The sequence below is a fragment of the Bremia lactucae genome, linkage group LG18 (genome assembly GCF_004359215.1).
Source record: "Bremia lactucae strain SF5 linkage group LG18, whole genome shotgun sequence".
NCBI lineage: Eukaryota > Oomycota > Peronosporomycetes > Peronosporales > Peronosporaceae > Bremia > Bremia lactucae.
In genome coordinates, this window is record NC_090627.1 from 879,379 (window position 1) to 893,576 (window position 14,198).

At 46.9% G+C, this 14,198-nt stretch overlaps 6 protein-coding genes across 6 annotated transcripts; 3 read left to right on the forward strand and 3 right to left on the reverse strand.

The window, feature by feature from the left end:
* Positions 1–767: 767 nt before the first annotated feature.
* CCR75_001647 (uncharacterized protein) lies at positions 768–995 on the forward strand (the record flags this gene model as incomplete). Its single annotated transcript, XM_067959749.1, has 1 exon — positions 768–995. One exon carries the CDS (start codon positions 768–770, stop codon positions 993–995), a length of 228 nt encoding a protein of 75 aa, XP_067819671.1.
* Positions 996–1,210: 215 nt separating this feature from the next.
* CCR75_001646 (uncharacterized protein) lies at positions 1,211–1,681 on the forward strand (the record flags this gene model as incomplete). The annotated part of the gene is made up of 1 exon (XM_067959748.1): positions 1,211–1,681. The coding sequence occupies one exon, from the start codon at positions 1,211–1,213 to the stop codon at positions 1,679–1,681; it is 471 nt and encodes a 156-aa protein (XP_067819670.1).
* Positions 1,682–2,003: 322 nt separating this feature from the next.
* Positions 2,004–3,089, reverse strand: CCR75_001645 (uncharacterized protein; the record flags this gene model as incomplete). The annotated part of the gene is made up of 1 exon (XM_067959747.1): positions 2,004–3,089. One exon carries the CDS (start codon positions 3,087–3,089, stop codon positions 2,004–2,006), a length of 1,086 nt encoding a protein of 361 aa, XP_067819673.1.
* A 703-nt stretch (positions 3,090–3,792) lies between these two features.
* Positions 3,793–5,238, reverse strand: CCR75_001644 (uncharacterized protein; the record flags this gene model as incomplete). Its single annotated transcript, XM_067959746.1, has 1 exon — positions 3,793–5,238. One exon carries the CDS (start codon positions 5,236–5,238, stop codon positions 3,793–3,795), a length of 1,446 nt encoding a protein of 481 aa, XP_067819672.1.
* A 209-nt stretch (positions 5,239–5,447) lies between these two features.
* CCR75_001643 (uncharacterized protein) lies at positions 5,448–6,928 on the forward strand (the record flags this gene model as incomplete). The annotated part of the gene is made up of 2 exons (XM_067959745.1): positions 5,448–6,359; positions 6,584–6,928. The coding sequence occupies 2 exons, from the start codon at positions 5,448–5,450 to the stop codon at positions 6,926–6,928; spliced, it is 1,257 nt and encodes a 418-aa protein (XP_067819675.1).
* A 100-nt stretch (positions 6,929–7,028) lies between these two features.
* On the reverse strand, positions 7,029–8,888 carry CCR75_001642 (uncharacterized protein; the record flags this gene model as incomplete). The annotated part of the gene is made up of 1 exon (XM_067959744.1): positions 7,029–8,888. One exon carries the CDS (start codon positions 8,886–8,888, stop codon positions 7,029–7,031), a length of 1,860 nt encoding a protein of 619 aa, XP_067819674.1.
* Positions 8,889–14,198: the final 5,310 nt, after the last annotated feature.

Below are 14,198 nucleotides of genomic sequence, written 5' to 3' on the forward strand. Positions count from 1 at the left end.
CAACTGAAGCAGCAGTGCGAAGTGGCCTTGTACTGAAGCAGTACAAGTCGTAGTGCCCCGTTACAATGTTTGTGAAGTAGTCGAGGCGCCCCACCCTTACTGTAGTCAGTAGTACTGTTTTAGTACTAGGAAAGGGTGCTCCGTCACACTTGTGGTACTTGCCGAGATCAAAACGCTGTAGGCATATTTATCCAGAGCATAAATAATTTGACCACTGACCTGCTCGTGAGCTGAATAGTTTGCACATGCTAATTTTTACAGAAAAAATAGTGGGGGATGTGCTACTGCTGACACTAGCTATACTTAATTACTTTGGTAACGGATAGATGCGAAAATAGTACTTTACAAATAAGATGAGCTTCCAATTGTACCGGGCTGAAAATTTACCCGATCTTCCTAAAGAATGTTTTCTTGTTGAAATTGGAACGTAAGACAGAGACACCGAAATGTAAATAAAATAAATCTGAAGTTTTTATTTCCAAAATTTGAAAATAGGCCAAAATAATTGCATATAATGCAAAATCGACTTGCGAATTTCACATGTTGACGATGTCAAAGCTAACACCTCTCATAGAACTTGCACAAATCACATATATAAATAAGAGCAAACTCCCTCAAGCCCATTTTAAACCAATCACCAGCTTTATTTATCCTTCTGCCCCAATTCTTTCAAATTGGTTGGTTGCAAGCACGCGCAAGTCTTTCAACATGAACCAGTTCGGATTTGGAAACCCCCCTGACGGTATGTCACGCGCTTCTTCTGTTGCATGACCACGACCTGCGGATCCCGATCCTCGATGCTTTTCGCGCACCAGACGGAAACATTTCAGCCCAAGCGATGCGATGCTCTGAGCGTTAAAACCAAGCAATTGGATGTAAACGACCTGTGCAGTCGTCGCTTGCAAGAAATCATCTGCGTTTTGCGTGTATCAAGGATCGGATCGGGCATCAGCTCAAGCCTTTATCGAGGTCCTGAGTTGTTGCCTGATCCGTAGGTATATGTATAATGCATAGATGCTTGCCCAAGCCACGTCGGTTCATGCCACCTAGGAAGAGGAATATTATGGCGTCTTGCCTTGCATTATTAAGGCTACAGTGGCGCGACCGAAGCCTTTTGGTCTTGATTTCTCGCGCAATGTGGCTAACGAACTGACGTGGTAAGGGAGTGTTGATGAAAGGGTCTAATGTGCTGTGTTTGATCCTTTAGAAAATGCAGATTTTCGTCAAGACCCTTACGGGCAAGACCATTACACTGGACGTGGAGCCATCAGACTGCATTGAGAATGTCAAGCAGAAAATTCAAGACAAGGAAGGCATTCCACCGGATCAGCAGCGATTGATCTTTGCTGGCAAGCAATTGGAAGACGGTCGAACTCTTTCAGACTATAACATTCAAAAGGAGTCGACTTTGCATTTGGTGTTGCGTCTTCGTGGTGGTGGCAAGAAGCGTAAGAAAAAACAGTACACGAAGCCCAAGAAAATTAAGCACAAGCATCGTAAGGTGAAACTCGCGGTGCTCAAGTACTACAAAGTCGACGACAATGGCAAGATCCAGCGCCTTAAGAAGGAATGCCCTGCGCCACAATGCGGAGCTGGTGTGTTCATGGCCACTCACTTTGACCGTCACTACTGTGGCAAGTGCCATGTGACGTATAAATTTCAGAGCGAGGACAGCGCTTAAGTGACGTTGTTTAATAATGAGCTTTTCTTTCTAAGAAACGTGAAATACTAAAATTTGGGTTCCATCCTTCGATTTCTATATTTCATCATTTGAGAAGCTATTTTCAAAAAAGTAGTGGTAGTCACTAGTATTATCGTTACTTCAAAAACTAGCTACTTTGTATCAACCAAGACACAAAATTAGGCAAACGAGATTAAGAGCGCGAAAAAGTTTAAAACCATACTTGCGTCAATATATAAAGCAATAGCGCTCTTGAATTGAATATTGATAAAACGGAGCACGGAACAAAATCTGAAACAAAACAAACCTTTTGACTTTTGTGTTAATTGGCTTTGGCCTTGAGCTTGGAAAACGCTAAGGTCGGGTCGTCACCGTTCGGGTCCACAAACGCAGCGCCCTTTTGCTTGGATTCTTGCGTCTTTAACCAAATGTCCGTCGCACGTTTGCGGTGCGTCACGAGACCAAATAGTGCCAACACGTCAATAGTGAGCTTGGTGGGGTTGTATTGCGCCGTGACACCATACTCGCTCGTTGCGTAGTCATACGGGAATTTGTGGTGCCAATTGTGCCAGCCTTCGCCCATTGCTCCGAGCGATACAAACCAATTCTCACGAGGTGGCATGTTGTCGTAAATTTGGTAGCCATAAAAGTGAGCGGCACTATTAACGAGCCACGTTGCGTGCAACACGGCGACGTAACGGAGAAAACCAAGAATAAAGAGTGCATTCTTCCAGTCTTCGTGAATGACCGTGACGCCAAGAATCGTGGGAAGAACAAAGCACATGAACAATTGACCCCAGGGATTCATCTTTTCTTGCAACACGACAGTCCAGTCGGCCCAAAGATCATCGTAATTGAGTTTCGTACCGGCTTCAAGAACACGAGGATCTTTCTTGACCATTAACCAGCCCATATGCGAGAAAAAGAACCCACGGTTCGAGTCGTGTGGGTCCGCGACCGTGTCCGAGTATTTATGATGCACGCGGTGATCACGACACCAATGGAAAATCGTGCCTTGATTCGCGAGGCAGTTGCAAAGCATGAGCACGAAGCGCAAGGGCCCATTGGCTTTGTAGCTTCGATGCGCCCACAAGCGGTGCGCACCCATGGTAATGCCCAATCCCGTAAAGTAGTAAATGATTAAGAAAAGTGGGTACGTTTCCCATTTGCAGAAAAAGAGGCGACGGAGACCTTCGAGGGCACCCAAATGGACTACGGAGAGATAGTATACCATGAACCAATTGGCCTCTTTCTTGAATTGCGCAAATGACATCATTGTCGTCACGAACTTTACAAGAGTGGGGTGTGCGAAGTTGGACGGAAATCCCGAAATGGCTTGGTAACGCGCTGGCGCTGCAGGGCGCCGCGGGATTGCTTGTTTTATGCGGCGCATTGAGCTGACGTACATTGGCAAAGTACTATTGATGTCATCGACCGGCAGGGGTTTTGATTTAAAGTTTGTATAGTTAGAGGACGATTTATAACAATACGCGATGATGTCATGGGTGGCTCCTCTCTTGACAGCACTGGCTGTCGACCAGCAATTTCAATACCGGTACATTGCGGCTTTTTGGATTACCGAGTTGCTTTCGAATTTCTGGGCACGTACATACGACTTTTGACGCCAATAAAACGACCATAGAACTGTACTGCGGCAATGGCGCAATGAGATTCTAGCGTTTGGGTGTAAGTGTATGCACACGCGGCAAGTAGCCAATGCTTCGAACCTTTTTTACTGAAAGAAGTGGACACGTCATTTAATACCTTTTTTAACGAGTACGAGAGAATTCCACTGGTCGATGACGTAGAAAAATTACTTAATTGGTACCCCATCAAATCGTGACTTTTAAAAAAATCAGAGAAACAAATCATATAATGTAAGAGATATAACCCACGGTAATAATGGAGCTGGTTACATAAGTGTGTGATTTAATGGCACGACTTTGATCACGTGATGTGTACAGAGCATTGTGGTGGCAAAAGCTACAGGAAGACCCTCTATCAGCACAATGAAAGAACTCTCGAGACAAGAGAACTATCTCTATTCGCTAGCAAACACCTTTCGCGCGCAGCCGTGGATTGTAAATCTAAAAGAGCACAGACGTACCTGCTTAATAGCGGTACGTCTCTGGTTTGAACGGGCCCATGGGGTTGACACCAATGTACTCGGCTTGCTCATTGGAAAGCACCGTGAGCTGCGCTCCCAAATTGTCCAAATGCAAACGAGCGACCTTCTCATCAAGCTCCTTAGGTAGCACGTACACCTTTCCGGTGGCGTACTTGCCCGTTTCACGCTCCTTCCACAGCTCAATCTGCGCAAGCGTCTGGTTCGTGAACGAGTTCGACATGACAAACGACGGGTGGCCAGTCGCACAGCCCAAGTTGAGCAAACGACCTTCAGCCAACACAATCACGGCGTGGCCATCGTCAAAGATAAAACGATCAACTTGAGGCTTAATATTTTGACGTTTGGCATGTTTCATCACGCCTGCCATGTCAATTTCATTGTCAAAGTGGCCAATGTTGCCAACAATTGCATTGTTTTTCATCTTCATCATGTCCGTGGCCATGATAATGTCCTTGTTTCCTGTCGTGGTGATGAAAATATCCGCCTGGGCCACCACAGTCTCGAGCCGTACGACCTGGAAGCCTTCCATGCAAGCTTGAAGCGCACAGATTGGGTCGACTTCCGTCACGTAGACAATTGAACCCGCAGCCTTCATGGCCTGTGCCGAACCTTTGCCCACGTCTCCAAAGCCACAGATTACCACGCGCTTGCCGGCAAGCATCACGTCCGTTGCACGCATGATACCATCAGGTAACGAGTGTCGGCAGCCATACAAGTTGTCAAATTTTGACTTGGTGACCGAATCGTTTACGTTTATAGCCGGGAACAAGAGCGTTCCAGTCTTCTCCATCTGGTACAGACGATGAACTCCCGTAGTCGTCTCTTCCGATACGCCCTTGCAACGCTGAGCAATCTGTGTCCACTTCTTTGGGTTGGTCTTGAGCGTCCGCGCAATAATCGAAAGCACGCACTTCATTTCAGCATTGTCGGTCGAATTCGGATCCGGGATCGCGCCGTTGGCAGCAAATGCTTTCTCGGCTTTAAAGCCTTCGTGGATCAATAGCGTCATGTCACCTCCATCGTCGACAATGAGGTCAGGGCCGTCGCCTTTGCCGTCGTCCGAGGGCCACGTAATGGCATTCAACGTGCACTCCCAGTACTCCTCGAGGGTCTCGCCCTTCCACGCAAAGACGGCCGCCGAGCCGTCACGCGCAATGGCTGCGGCGGCGTGATCCTGCGTCGAGAAAATGTTGCATGAACACCATCGAATGTCGCCACCCAACGCCTTGAGGGTCTCAATAAGCACTGCGGTCTGGATCGTCATGTGCAACGAGCCAGCAACGCGCGCGTTTTGAAGAGGCTGCTGCGGGCCAAATTCCGTACGGCTTTGCATGAGACCAGGCATCTCGATCTCGGCGATTTCGATTTCTTTGCGGCCAAAATCCGCGAGCGAAATGTCCGCGACGCGGTAGTCTCCGAGAGAAGCCATTGCGGAATGGAAACGAGAAGGGAAAGGAAGTGGCGGCTTGGGTTTCGAGTGAAATCCAAAGTGAGCCCCTGGATTTGGGGAGCGCTACGCCATTCGTTATGTAAATTGCTAAAATATATAATCTTTGACAGGATCCGTGGATATATAGACAATTTGGAATCCACGCTCTGTTCTTATACAGAATTTTGCAACTCGTAAACCTTAAGTCCATGACGAGTGTGCACGACGTCTTGATGCGACGTGGAAAACGTAGTGAAAGTCAGTTGGCGACGAAACGCACCCGTAGCAGCAAAGCTTTACGGAAAGAAAATGTTTCTGGCAAGAAGTCGAGGACTGCAATACTGTCGTGGCTTTCTCCCACCGCCCACAGTAGAATTGCGAGGCCTGCCATCACGCCAGATCTGAAAGCTACAGCTCGTGTCAAGGAGTTTGTATCTTCGAGCAAAGCTCTTCCTTCAAAGCAGCTATACATCGATGTGGGTCAACACAGCTTCGGTAAACACGTTTCGTGTACCAAGTGTGGACTTTTGTACACGGCTGGCGAAGAAGAGGACGAGATTGACCACGCCAAGTTTTGTAAACGTATGCAGCGAGGCGTCACGTTCTCAAAATGGAAGACAGAGCGCGTTTTAAAGCGATTTAATGACCCAGAAGCTCGCATTTTAGAAATTCGTGGCGATGATCCCATTTCCCATGTTAAGAAGCTCCTTGACGTCAAACAAGTGCTTGACGACGCGTTGGGTTTCGTCGAGGAGAAGGCGTTTTTGCAACGCAGCCACTTTGTATATATTCAGGACCATCAAGTCGTTGGATGTGTCACTACCGAGCGCATTACAAAAGCTTGCACGCTGGATACAAGCGCTTCTTACGCGGTCGTACGGACCGATCTGGATCAAGAGAGCTCCTTCCGCGCGTCTGCCAATTCTAAAGCTGCACTAATTGGCATTTGCCAACTCTGGGTGCACCCTTTGTATCGCAGAAAACACGTGGCGACGCAATTAGTAAATGTCGTGCGTGAAAAGTCAATCTATGGCATGTATGTTGCCAAAAATCTTGTTGCATTTGCCCAGCCGACACGATTTGGGGTGCAATTTGCCCAAAACTACATCAAGCCGCACGAGGTGCTAATTTACTAAATTACTTGGGGCTTTAAATACTCTATGTACAATTAATTGGGCTCTTTAATCAGCAATTTGAGCCCATTTAAGGCAAAATAGGAGCTAAATTATCATTCCCCGTCACTTGGGTCATGTCAATTACCCACGGCACACCCGCGGAAAGCCTCGAATGCATGGCGACAATGGATGACATTACAATAGACGATGGCAACTACTGTGAGTTCCAGACGTCTCCTAGCGGCTTATGGCATCCTGCGCTTTTCTGCGCAGACGTCGTTGAGCAGCTACTAACGACGCAATTTCACACATACATGAAAAAGGTCCAAGAGGCGGACTGCAAAGCTGAGCTACGCCGCCTCGTGGCCAAGGGTCCTCCCATCTGGCTGGAAGACAAACACGCATTGCCTGTGCCCGAGGAAGATTCCCACATCATTCAGGTGTGGTTCGCAAAGAAGAACGTCGAACGGAGCGCCAAGCTCGATGGAGCTCTTGAAGGCAGCGCGCGCGACTCGTTATGGATCGAACTACGACAGCTCTTGCATGCCATGGACGACGACAAGGAAGTTAATTAATTTTATTATTATCGTCACTTTTGTATTTGCATGTAGATTTTCCACTCTTTAAATAAAAACATTTTGCACACCCACCCCCATTTCGAATTTTTTCTCGCACCTATTGCAAAGAAAGCGACATTGGCAACTTGAAAGCGGCTTGCGACTGCCCATTATGGCTACTCATGGACAGCACACTAGCTAAGCTGTGACTGCTGCTCATGTGAAGCAAATAGCTCTGCAGCAATCGCTGGTAGTACTCGTCACCAAGCATCGGCAACGCCTCGACCGACTTCTTCACCAACGTCGATTCCCGGGGTAACCAAAAGCTACTCGGCGTCGGTAAACACGATAACCCACGGGGTACGCCCATCTGATTCCCGCTCTCTGGCAACCGTACCCTCGAATGATAAAAACTCGGATTATGAGCCAATAGACTGTGGCCGGAAGGGTACCTCCCAAGCTGAAGCGGCAGCGTCGACGTCGGCGCTAAATCCGCCGACGTGTACGATCTTAACGACGCATTTGAAGAGCCCTCCGACGCACTATCTCGACGCTGGTGCTGATAGTGCGCGAGAACTTCTAATATCGGCATCTCGACACACTCGTCGAGTGGCAATCGTGGCTTGTTTTCGCGTGTTTTTGCACGCGCGTCGAGACTTAAACGATGGTGCTGGTACTTCTCCGAGTCTCGCGACGATAGCGCTGAGATCGACGATAAATCCGCGCTGTCACGTTCGATAAAGGCCATCGCGGACCCATCAGTTGTAGACGACGTTGCGAGCGTTGAACGAAGGCCTGGAGGCGTGCGTTTGCGCTTCTTGGCAAGACGTTGCAACAATCGCGCGTGTATGAGCGCACTTGTGGGCAACGCTGTACCCACGCACGCGAGGCAAAACGTCTCAATACAAGGCCCTGATAAAACAGTTGCCGATGCGTGCGAATGGGCACAAAAAATGGGCCGTTGGACCCGACATACCCGGCAACAAAGTTGCCAACACCCGCGACAAGACCGTGGTGCGTCCCAGAAAAAAAGGGCGCGGGCACAGATGCCACAGCGTCCTTGAGACTTTGAGGATTCATGAATGGCATTATTTTGTTTCGTACTGGGCCTTAGAATAAGTCGCGACAGATTCTTGGCCTGCCCGCTTTGTACCGCATTGGACATTGAAAGTAGCCACTCTGCGATACATTGATCACTTTTACGTTGCATTAAATGGCCTTTGGGGTTAAAGTGGCCGTATGCAAACATCGTGACGCGGTCGTCCCCGACGCGTTTAAACACAATCGCAAGTGATAGAAAGCCACGTACAAATGGACGAGTTGCCTTTGACGTACCGTACGTGGTGACGGCAACTTCCTCTATTAACTCATCAATTGAATGCCAGACCAAAACGCCTACGTCATCGCCCATTTCGTCCTGAACAATAGCCATTTTCTTAAAACACACAAATTCGCGAGGTCGACAAAATAGAAGGCCCCTCACTTTCACGGCCATGGATACAATCCCTGCAAATTGATACGGCTTGGTCTCCGACTGGCTCTTTTCAACTTGCAACACACGTGCGTTTAAAGCCAATGGACTCAGCAGTTTCTGTAGAATCTGAGCTGTACGCGTCGAGTCAGCGTAGAGGCCATTCATGACGTCATCAAAGGCCCCGTGGAGCGTTCCAATCGCCTGAACTGTGGACGTTTGGGCTTGCCGCGTCTTGTGACGGTAGACACAAATGTCGCGGCGTTCGCGAAGCAATTTCCAGTGCTCCAAATCGCTTTCACGCGGCCACGAGCGCGCTTGATGAGCTTGAAATCGAAGCATTGTTGTCGCTAGACGCTGGTCGCATTGCTGGTGGTAGCATCGGAGACGTGCAGCTGGAACGTCGGTGAGCGAGAACTCGCGTGGGACGGCTACAGTGTCTTCGAGTTCGAGCGTAAACCCGGAAACAAGACCCGTGCTGACGGGAGGGTACCCCGTTACTGACATTAATTAAGGCCTTGGTTGTAATTTTAAAACTGCGTTACGTCGTGGACACATTGTAAGGCCAGAGGAAGGAATCGACTTGGGTTTTGTATAATAGACGAGAGTGGCATTGAACACATATCGCAAGTGCGGGCGCACGACCGCTGGAAGGATCTTTTGCAGGGCCTTCTATAGCGGCGAGTCGATTGGTGGAACGGCCTTTAAGGAATTCGAACGAGGGCGCTGTTTTAGAGCACCTACGGTACTTGATATCGTAGTGAATTTACTTGACTTTTTTAATTCAAGCCATTTTCGCGCTTCGAGGGAATGTACCCATGTGTTATATTGTATCGTTGGCATGACAAAGGCAACAATTACAAGGTCTTTGTGGTAGCATTTACACGTGCTTGTAATTAGTTACCTTTAATACGTGCACGCGTGTCCTGTTTTAAATTCATGCGCCCCTGAAAGTGATATCTGTCTCTTTGTCTGGCTTTCTTACCATCCTGTCGCTGGCGCAACTGAAGCGATCAAGGAAGCTGCATCGCACATAGAAAAATGAAATTTATCACACTGTACGAATTCGTTGCGGCAAGAGCCTGAAAAGGATGATTTTTAAGCAGCTGCACCCAGCGGCTTAGGTACAAGGGTGATTTAAGAGTCGTGGGATTTGTTAAGGTCATTGTATCAAAAGTGCATTGACTTTAAGAGACAATAATTAACTTGCTTTACAAGGATAAGAATCGCTTCTTAGAATTACCTCGATTCAATTGACAATTTACGTTACGCATTACTTTAAGTGCAAGTTGAAATGGTTTCATTTTGAGTTGCAAACAACAACGGACGCTGATACCGAATATTTTTTATCGTTTGGAATCGTTAATGCGCTTAAAGTCTGTTTTTGCTCGTATCTGGAGTTTGCATAAGCAGCGATAGCCACCGTACTATCTCGGACCATCTGTCTCTGGATGATCAGAAGTTGACATAGTCAGCCGTGTTCCGAGAGATCGGAACACGTTATAATATATATGCGCTTGTAATTTATTGGATCATACGTAGGTTGTGATTCAAACATCGCGGTCTCTATCTTAGAGCGGTTGCTCGTTTTATACTTGTTGTCCTAAAGAGGGATATTATTTCTACAAATAATATCGTCATTACTACCACACATGGTAAATGTTGTAGCAGTAGCGTGATAGCACTGTCCATTGGTTGATAAGTATTTTGTCGATGTAACGGGGTGCATTGTTACGTAAATGCTATTTAAGAGGAATAACTATTATTACTTTCTAAGAAAGGAAATAAGTAAAGAAGTACAAAATTATTATCTTCTTATATAATTTGACTCAATAGTTCCAGTATTACCAAATTTGGTAATATTGACGAAATTAGACATCAATTCTATTAATTGGTTGATTTAAGTTTGAATTACCTCCGCCAATCGTCACAAGACACGAAAATGCGGTGCGCAAGTAGGCGCCATACATTGTTAGCTATTAACATATTTGAGTCAGTAGTAGATAGAAGATCGTTACTTAAGAACTTATCATATTAATTCCGTTTTACTTTTCTTTTTTGAAGCCTTAGAATTTACGTTTAGTAGCTACTTCTTAGCTACTTAGAACCTTCCTCTGCACTCGTGTGCGTGAAGTAGTTGAGGCGCTCCACTTTCGCTGTAATCACTGCAGGTTGACTTGTACTGTAATCATTAGTAGCAAAGAGAATGAGAGAGTAGCATTTGCATGCTGCTAGCGGACCGACGCTTTCGCGTCAACCCGAAAGCTTAAAGATAGAAATCTATAGCTTTAAGGCAGTCGAAGGCGACTCCCTTTTGAGATGGTTCGTCGAACCAGACGACGCCATTCAAGCTCGCCGCATCAATGATGGTGCGACGAAAGTGTAATTTGACATGTCCAACTTAGCCGAACGTGCCAAATCTTGCTCAAGCTTCACGACCCATTTTTTTGGGTTGTATGAGGTCTTAAGGACCCGGCTCTGGCAAACGTTTGAACCGCCAGTACCAAATTCAGGGCTTGGGTCGAGCTCTGAAATTTGAAGCAGGGCAAGCGTGACCTTCACGCTTATGCCTAGCATAGACGATACCTGGTCAGTTGTATCGTGAGTTATCCAATTGATGAACAGACACGGGTGACTGCGTTTATTAAAGGTGTTGCAGACGATCCTGTTAAGACTTACCTGTTCCGCCTTGAACTAAAGTCGCTCGACCAAGCGATCTCTATAGCCGAACAGGAGGACTTCAGTTTGAGACAGGCTTTCGTCCACTCTGGAGCCTATTGTCCGCATAGACGACAAGAAAACGGGGGTCCCGAACCAATTGACCTCTGTTATATTATGAGCGAGAAACCTCGCTCTTTAAGTCAGAAGCGTTGGCAAAAATACAACGTTGTCAAAAGACGAGCCACTACGCATATAAGTGTCGTGCTCCACGCCCAGCGCAAAGAAACACTGAGCGAAACGATCTACCTCCCGCTAGGAAAAGCGGAGGACGCGGATCCGACGCTCTTGCGACATCGCAACGGTAAAGTGGGCCGTAAGAAAACATTCGGGGTCAGTAGGTGCGGAGCGCCTCACAGATCTACCAACGTCAAGAAAGTTGCGTCAACACAGTCAGTGTGTGCTACTGCCCCTGGTGACGAGGTTACCATCTCACCTTGCAAATTAAAGTGAACGAGAATTTGTCACTTCGTTCCCTAGTTGATTTTTGGGCGTCAGACAACTTTATCTGACGCCAATCGCTAGAAGATCCTAGAGTCAAATTTCTATAGTGCGAATCCCTCTAACGAAGCATCTGTAACAGTAAAGAAATTGGTTGTTAGTATCCAATGCACGTTTAAGTGCAAATAGTACTTTGATGATATCATCGTACTAGATTTGGATGACATATTTGATGTCATCCTACAATATTTTAAAGTTTTAATCGATGACTTGGGATCTCGAGGCGTACCAGTGTGATGTGAACAATTTAAGTGAGATTTAAATTTTGCATATCAGGTATTAGCTGACTAGTGCTTGGCAAATGTGAAATTCGGACCCACGCCCTTTCAGACCACAGCCTAAAACTGGCGCCAAGGATTACTATGGCTCAGAAAGTACGAGTCAAGCATAAACTGGCAGCATCAAGCCGTGACGATGTCTGCTTCTCGTTTATCAGATGGCTATCTGATGAGCTTCTTGGAGCGTCCACAAGCGTGTGGAGTCCTACGAGTGACTTACTTGTGGTTTGGTCGTTTGCACGACTGCACAAGACCGCAGATTGACCACCCATCACATAGTGGAGTTAGGTTCCGACCGCCGTGCAATAGCATAGGCAACGTTAAAGGTCAACCATGTGAAGTGGGCTTAGTTACTGACGGCTGTAGACACCATCGAAGTTCAACCACTTACATGACCTTAGTTACCCGAAACAAGGATGCTTGGATAGAAATCAACGTGCAAGAAACTTTAAAACGCCTGTTTATAAGAGACAGTGCGAAAGTTCTACATCGATTGGAGAGTCGAATGTAGAGGATCTCGCTGTGGTTGCGCAGCCACACCTTAAGGCAGTTGCGGGAATAATAAGTCCCCGAGGGAGTGAGGGAAAAGTCAGCAGAAACCTATTGGTTAAATTTCCTGGAAGAAACCGAGTCGCAAAAACGTCTTGGTTAACAACGGATCAAGTTTAGAAGGTAATACGCTTGATCTTGTATCGTTTCCGAAGTTAACTTTGCAGAAAAACTAAGTGCCAACGCTAGAACGAAACGGTTCTTGCATGTCTGCATATGGCAAAGTCAAGTAGATCTGCGTACTCGTCACCGGCCGCTATTCGGTCGACAATATAGTACTTCCTGAGAACGAACGGTTCTCAGTAGCTAATAGATGGATGAAAGTGTCGTTAATGAGAAGACTCGGATTGAGCAAATTAATCTCAACCTTGTGAATCGCGAAAGCAATCCATTTGATTTACGTTAACGCTATGAGCTTGAAGATGGGCTTACGGTCGAGATTGCAAACCGGAAAGTAAGTTATATTTTGAGTTTAACTTTATCCTACTTAACTTTATCCTACCGTTAATTATTTCCTATCGTTTGCTGCGCCCCCTTTCCCAGATATGTGGACTACCATAAAATGGGGGACGTCACTGTCTGGCGGTACAGTGCTGGTGAACCCCAAACACCAGTTCCCGAAGGTTTTACTTTTTGTCGTTACCGGGTATCGAACCGGTGACCAGTGGGTCGCACCGCCATGCCTTACCCGACTGAGCCACAACACACGATATTTTCCACACTCAACTTTTCCGTATTATTCTTGTCATTCGATCCCGTATACACGCATATGCATAAAGTGCAACACTTTCGATGAATGCACTCAATCTTCAGCACTCTTCCTTGATGTGCGCCCGAAGTGATGCCCTTATGCTGCCATGCCGAGTCCCATGATAAACTTGGTATGCTTGTCTCTTGGAAGCGCCTTGGTCAATCCGTCCGCGATCATTTCTTCCGTCGGCTTGCACTCCAGCGCAATCACCTCACTTGCCACCTTCTCTCGCAAGAAATGAAACTTAATGTCGATGTGCTTCGTGCGTGAATGGTAGACAGGATTTTTGGCAAGAGCAATACATCCTTGATTGTCTTGAAAAATCGTCGTCGCCGTATCCGTCTTATACTGCAAGTCCTTCATCAAATTTCGAAGCCAGACTGCCTCTTGAGTTGCGCTATACAGACTCATGTACTCTGCTTCTGTGCTTGATGTCGCGACGGTTGGCTGTCGCTTGGAATTCCATGAGATCGTGCCGCCGTTAAGGAAGAACACGTATCCTGTCGTTGATCGCCGCGTGTCTAAGTCGCCTGCCCAGTTTGCGTCTGCAAATCCAATAAGCTCTCCCTTGTTAACGCCGCTAAACACAATGCCAATATCTTTAGTCGTCTTCAAGTACTTGAGAATTCGCTTGGCTGCTACCCAGTGTGACTTCCCGTAGCGCTTACAGAACTTGGCAACTTCGCCAACCGCATGCGCGATGTCTGGTCGTGTACAAGTCGCTATGTACATTAATGCACCCACCAGTTCGCGATACGGAAATCTCGGTACAAATGCTTCCTCTTCAGGCATCTTCACCAGTTTCGAGTTGTTGTCCGCTGGTGTGTGCACGTCCTTACAATTCTCAATTCCATACTTTTCCGAGAGTCGGATGATGTATGCCTTCTGGTTCATCTTGATCAAGTGTTCATCGCGCTTGCGGTGAATCTCGATTCCTAAGCAGTACTTGAGATCCCCAAGCTCTTTGATGCTGAACTCTTGCTTAAGCGCACTCTTAATGTCCGCAATGTGCTCCTTAGT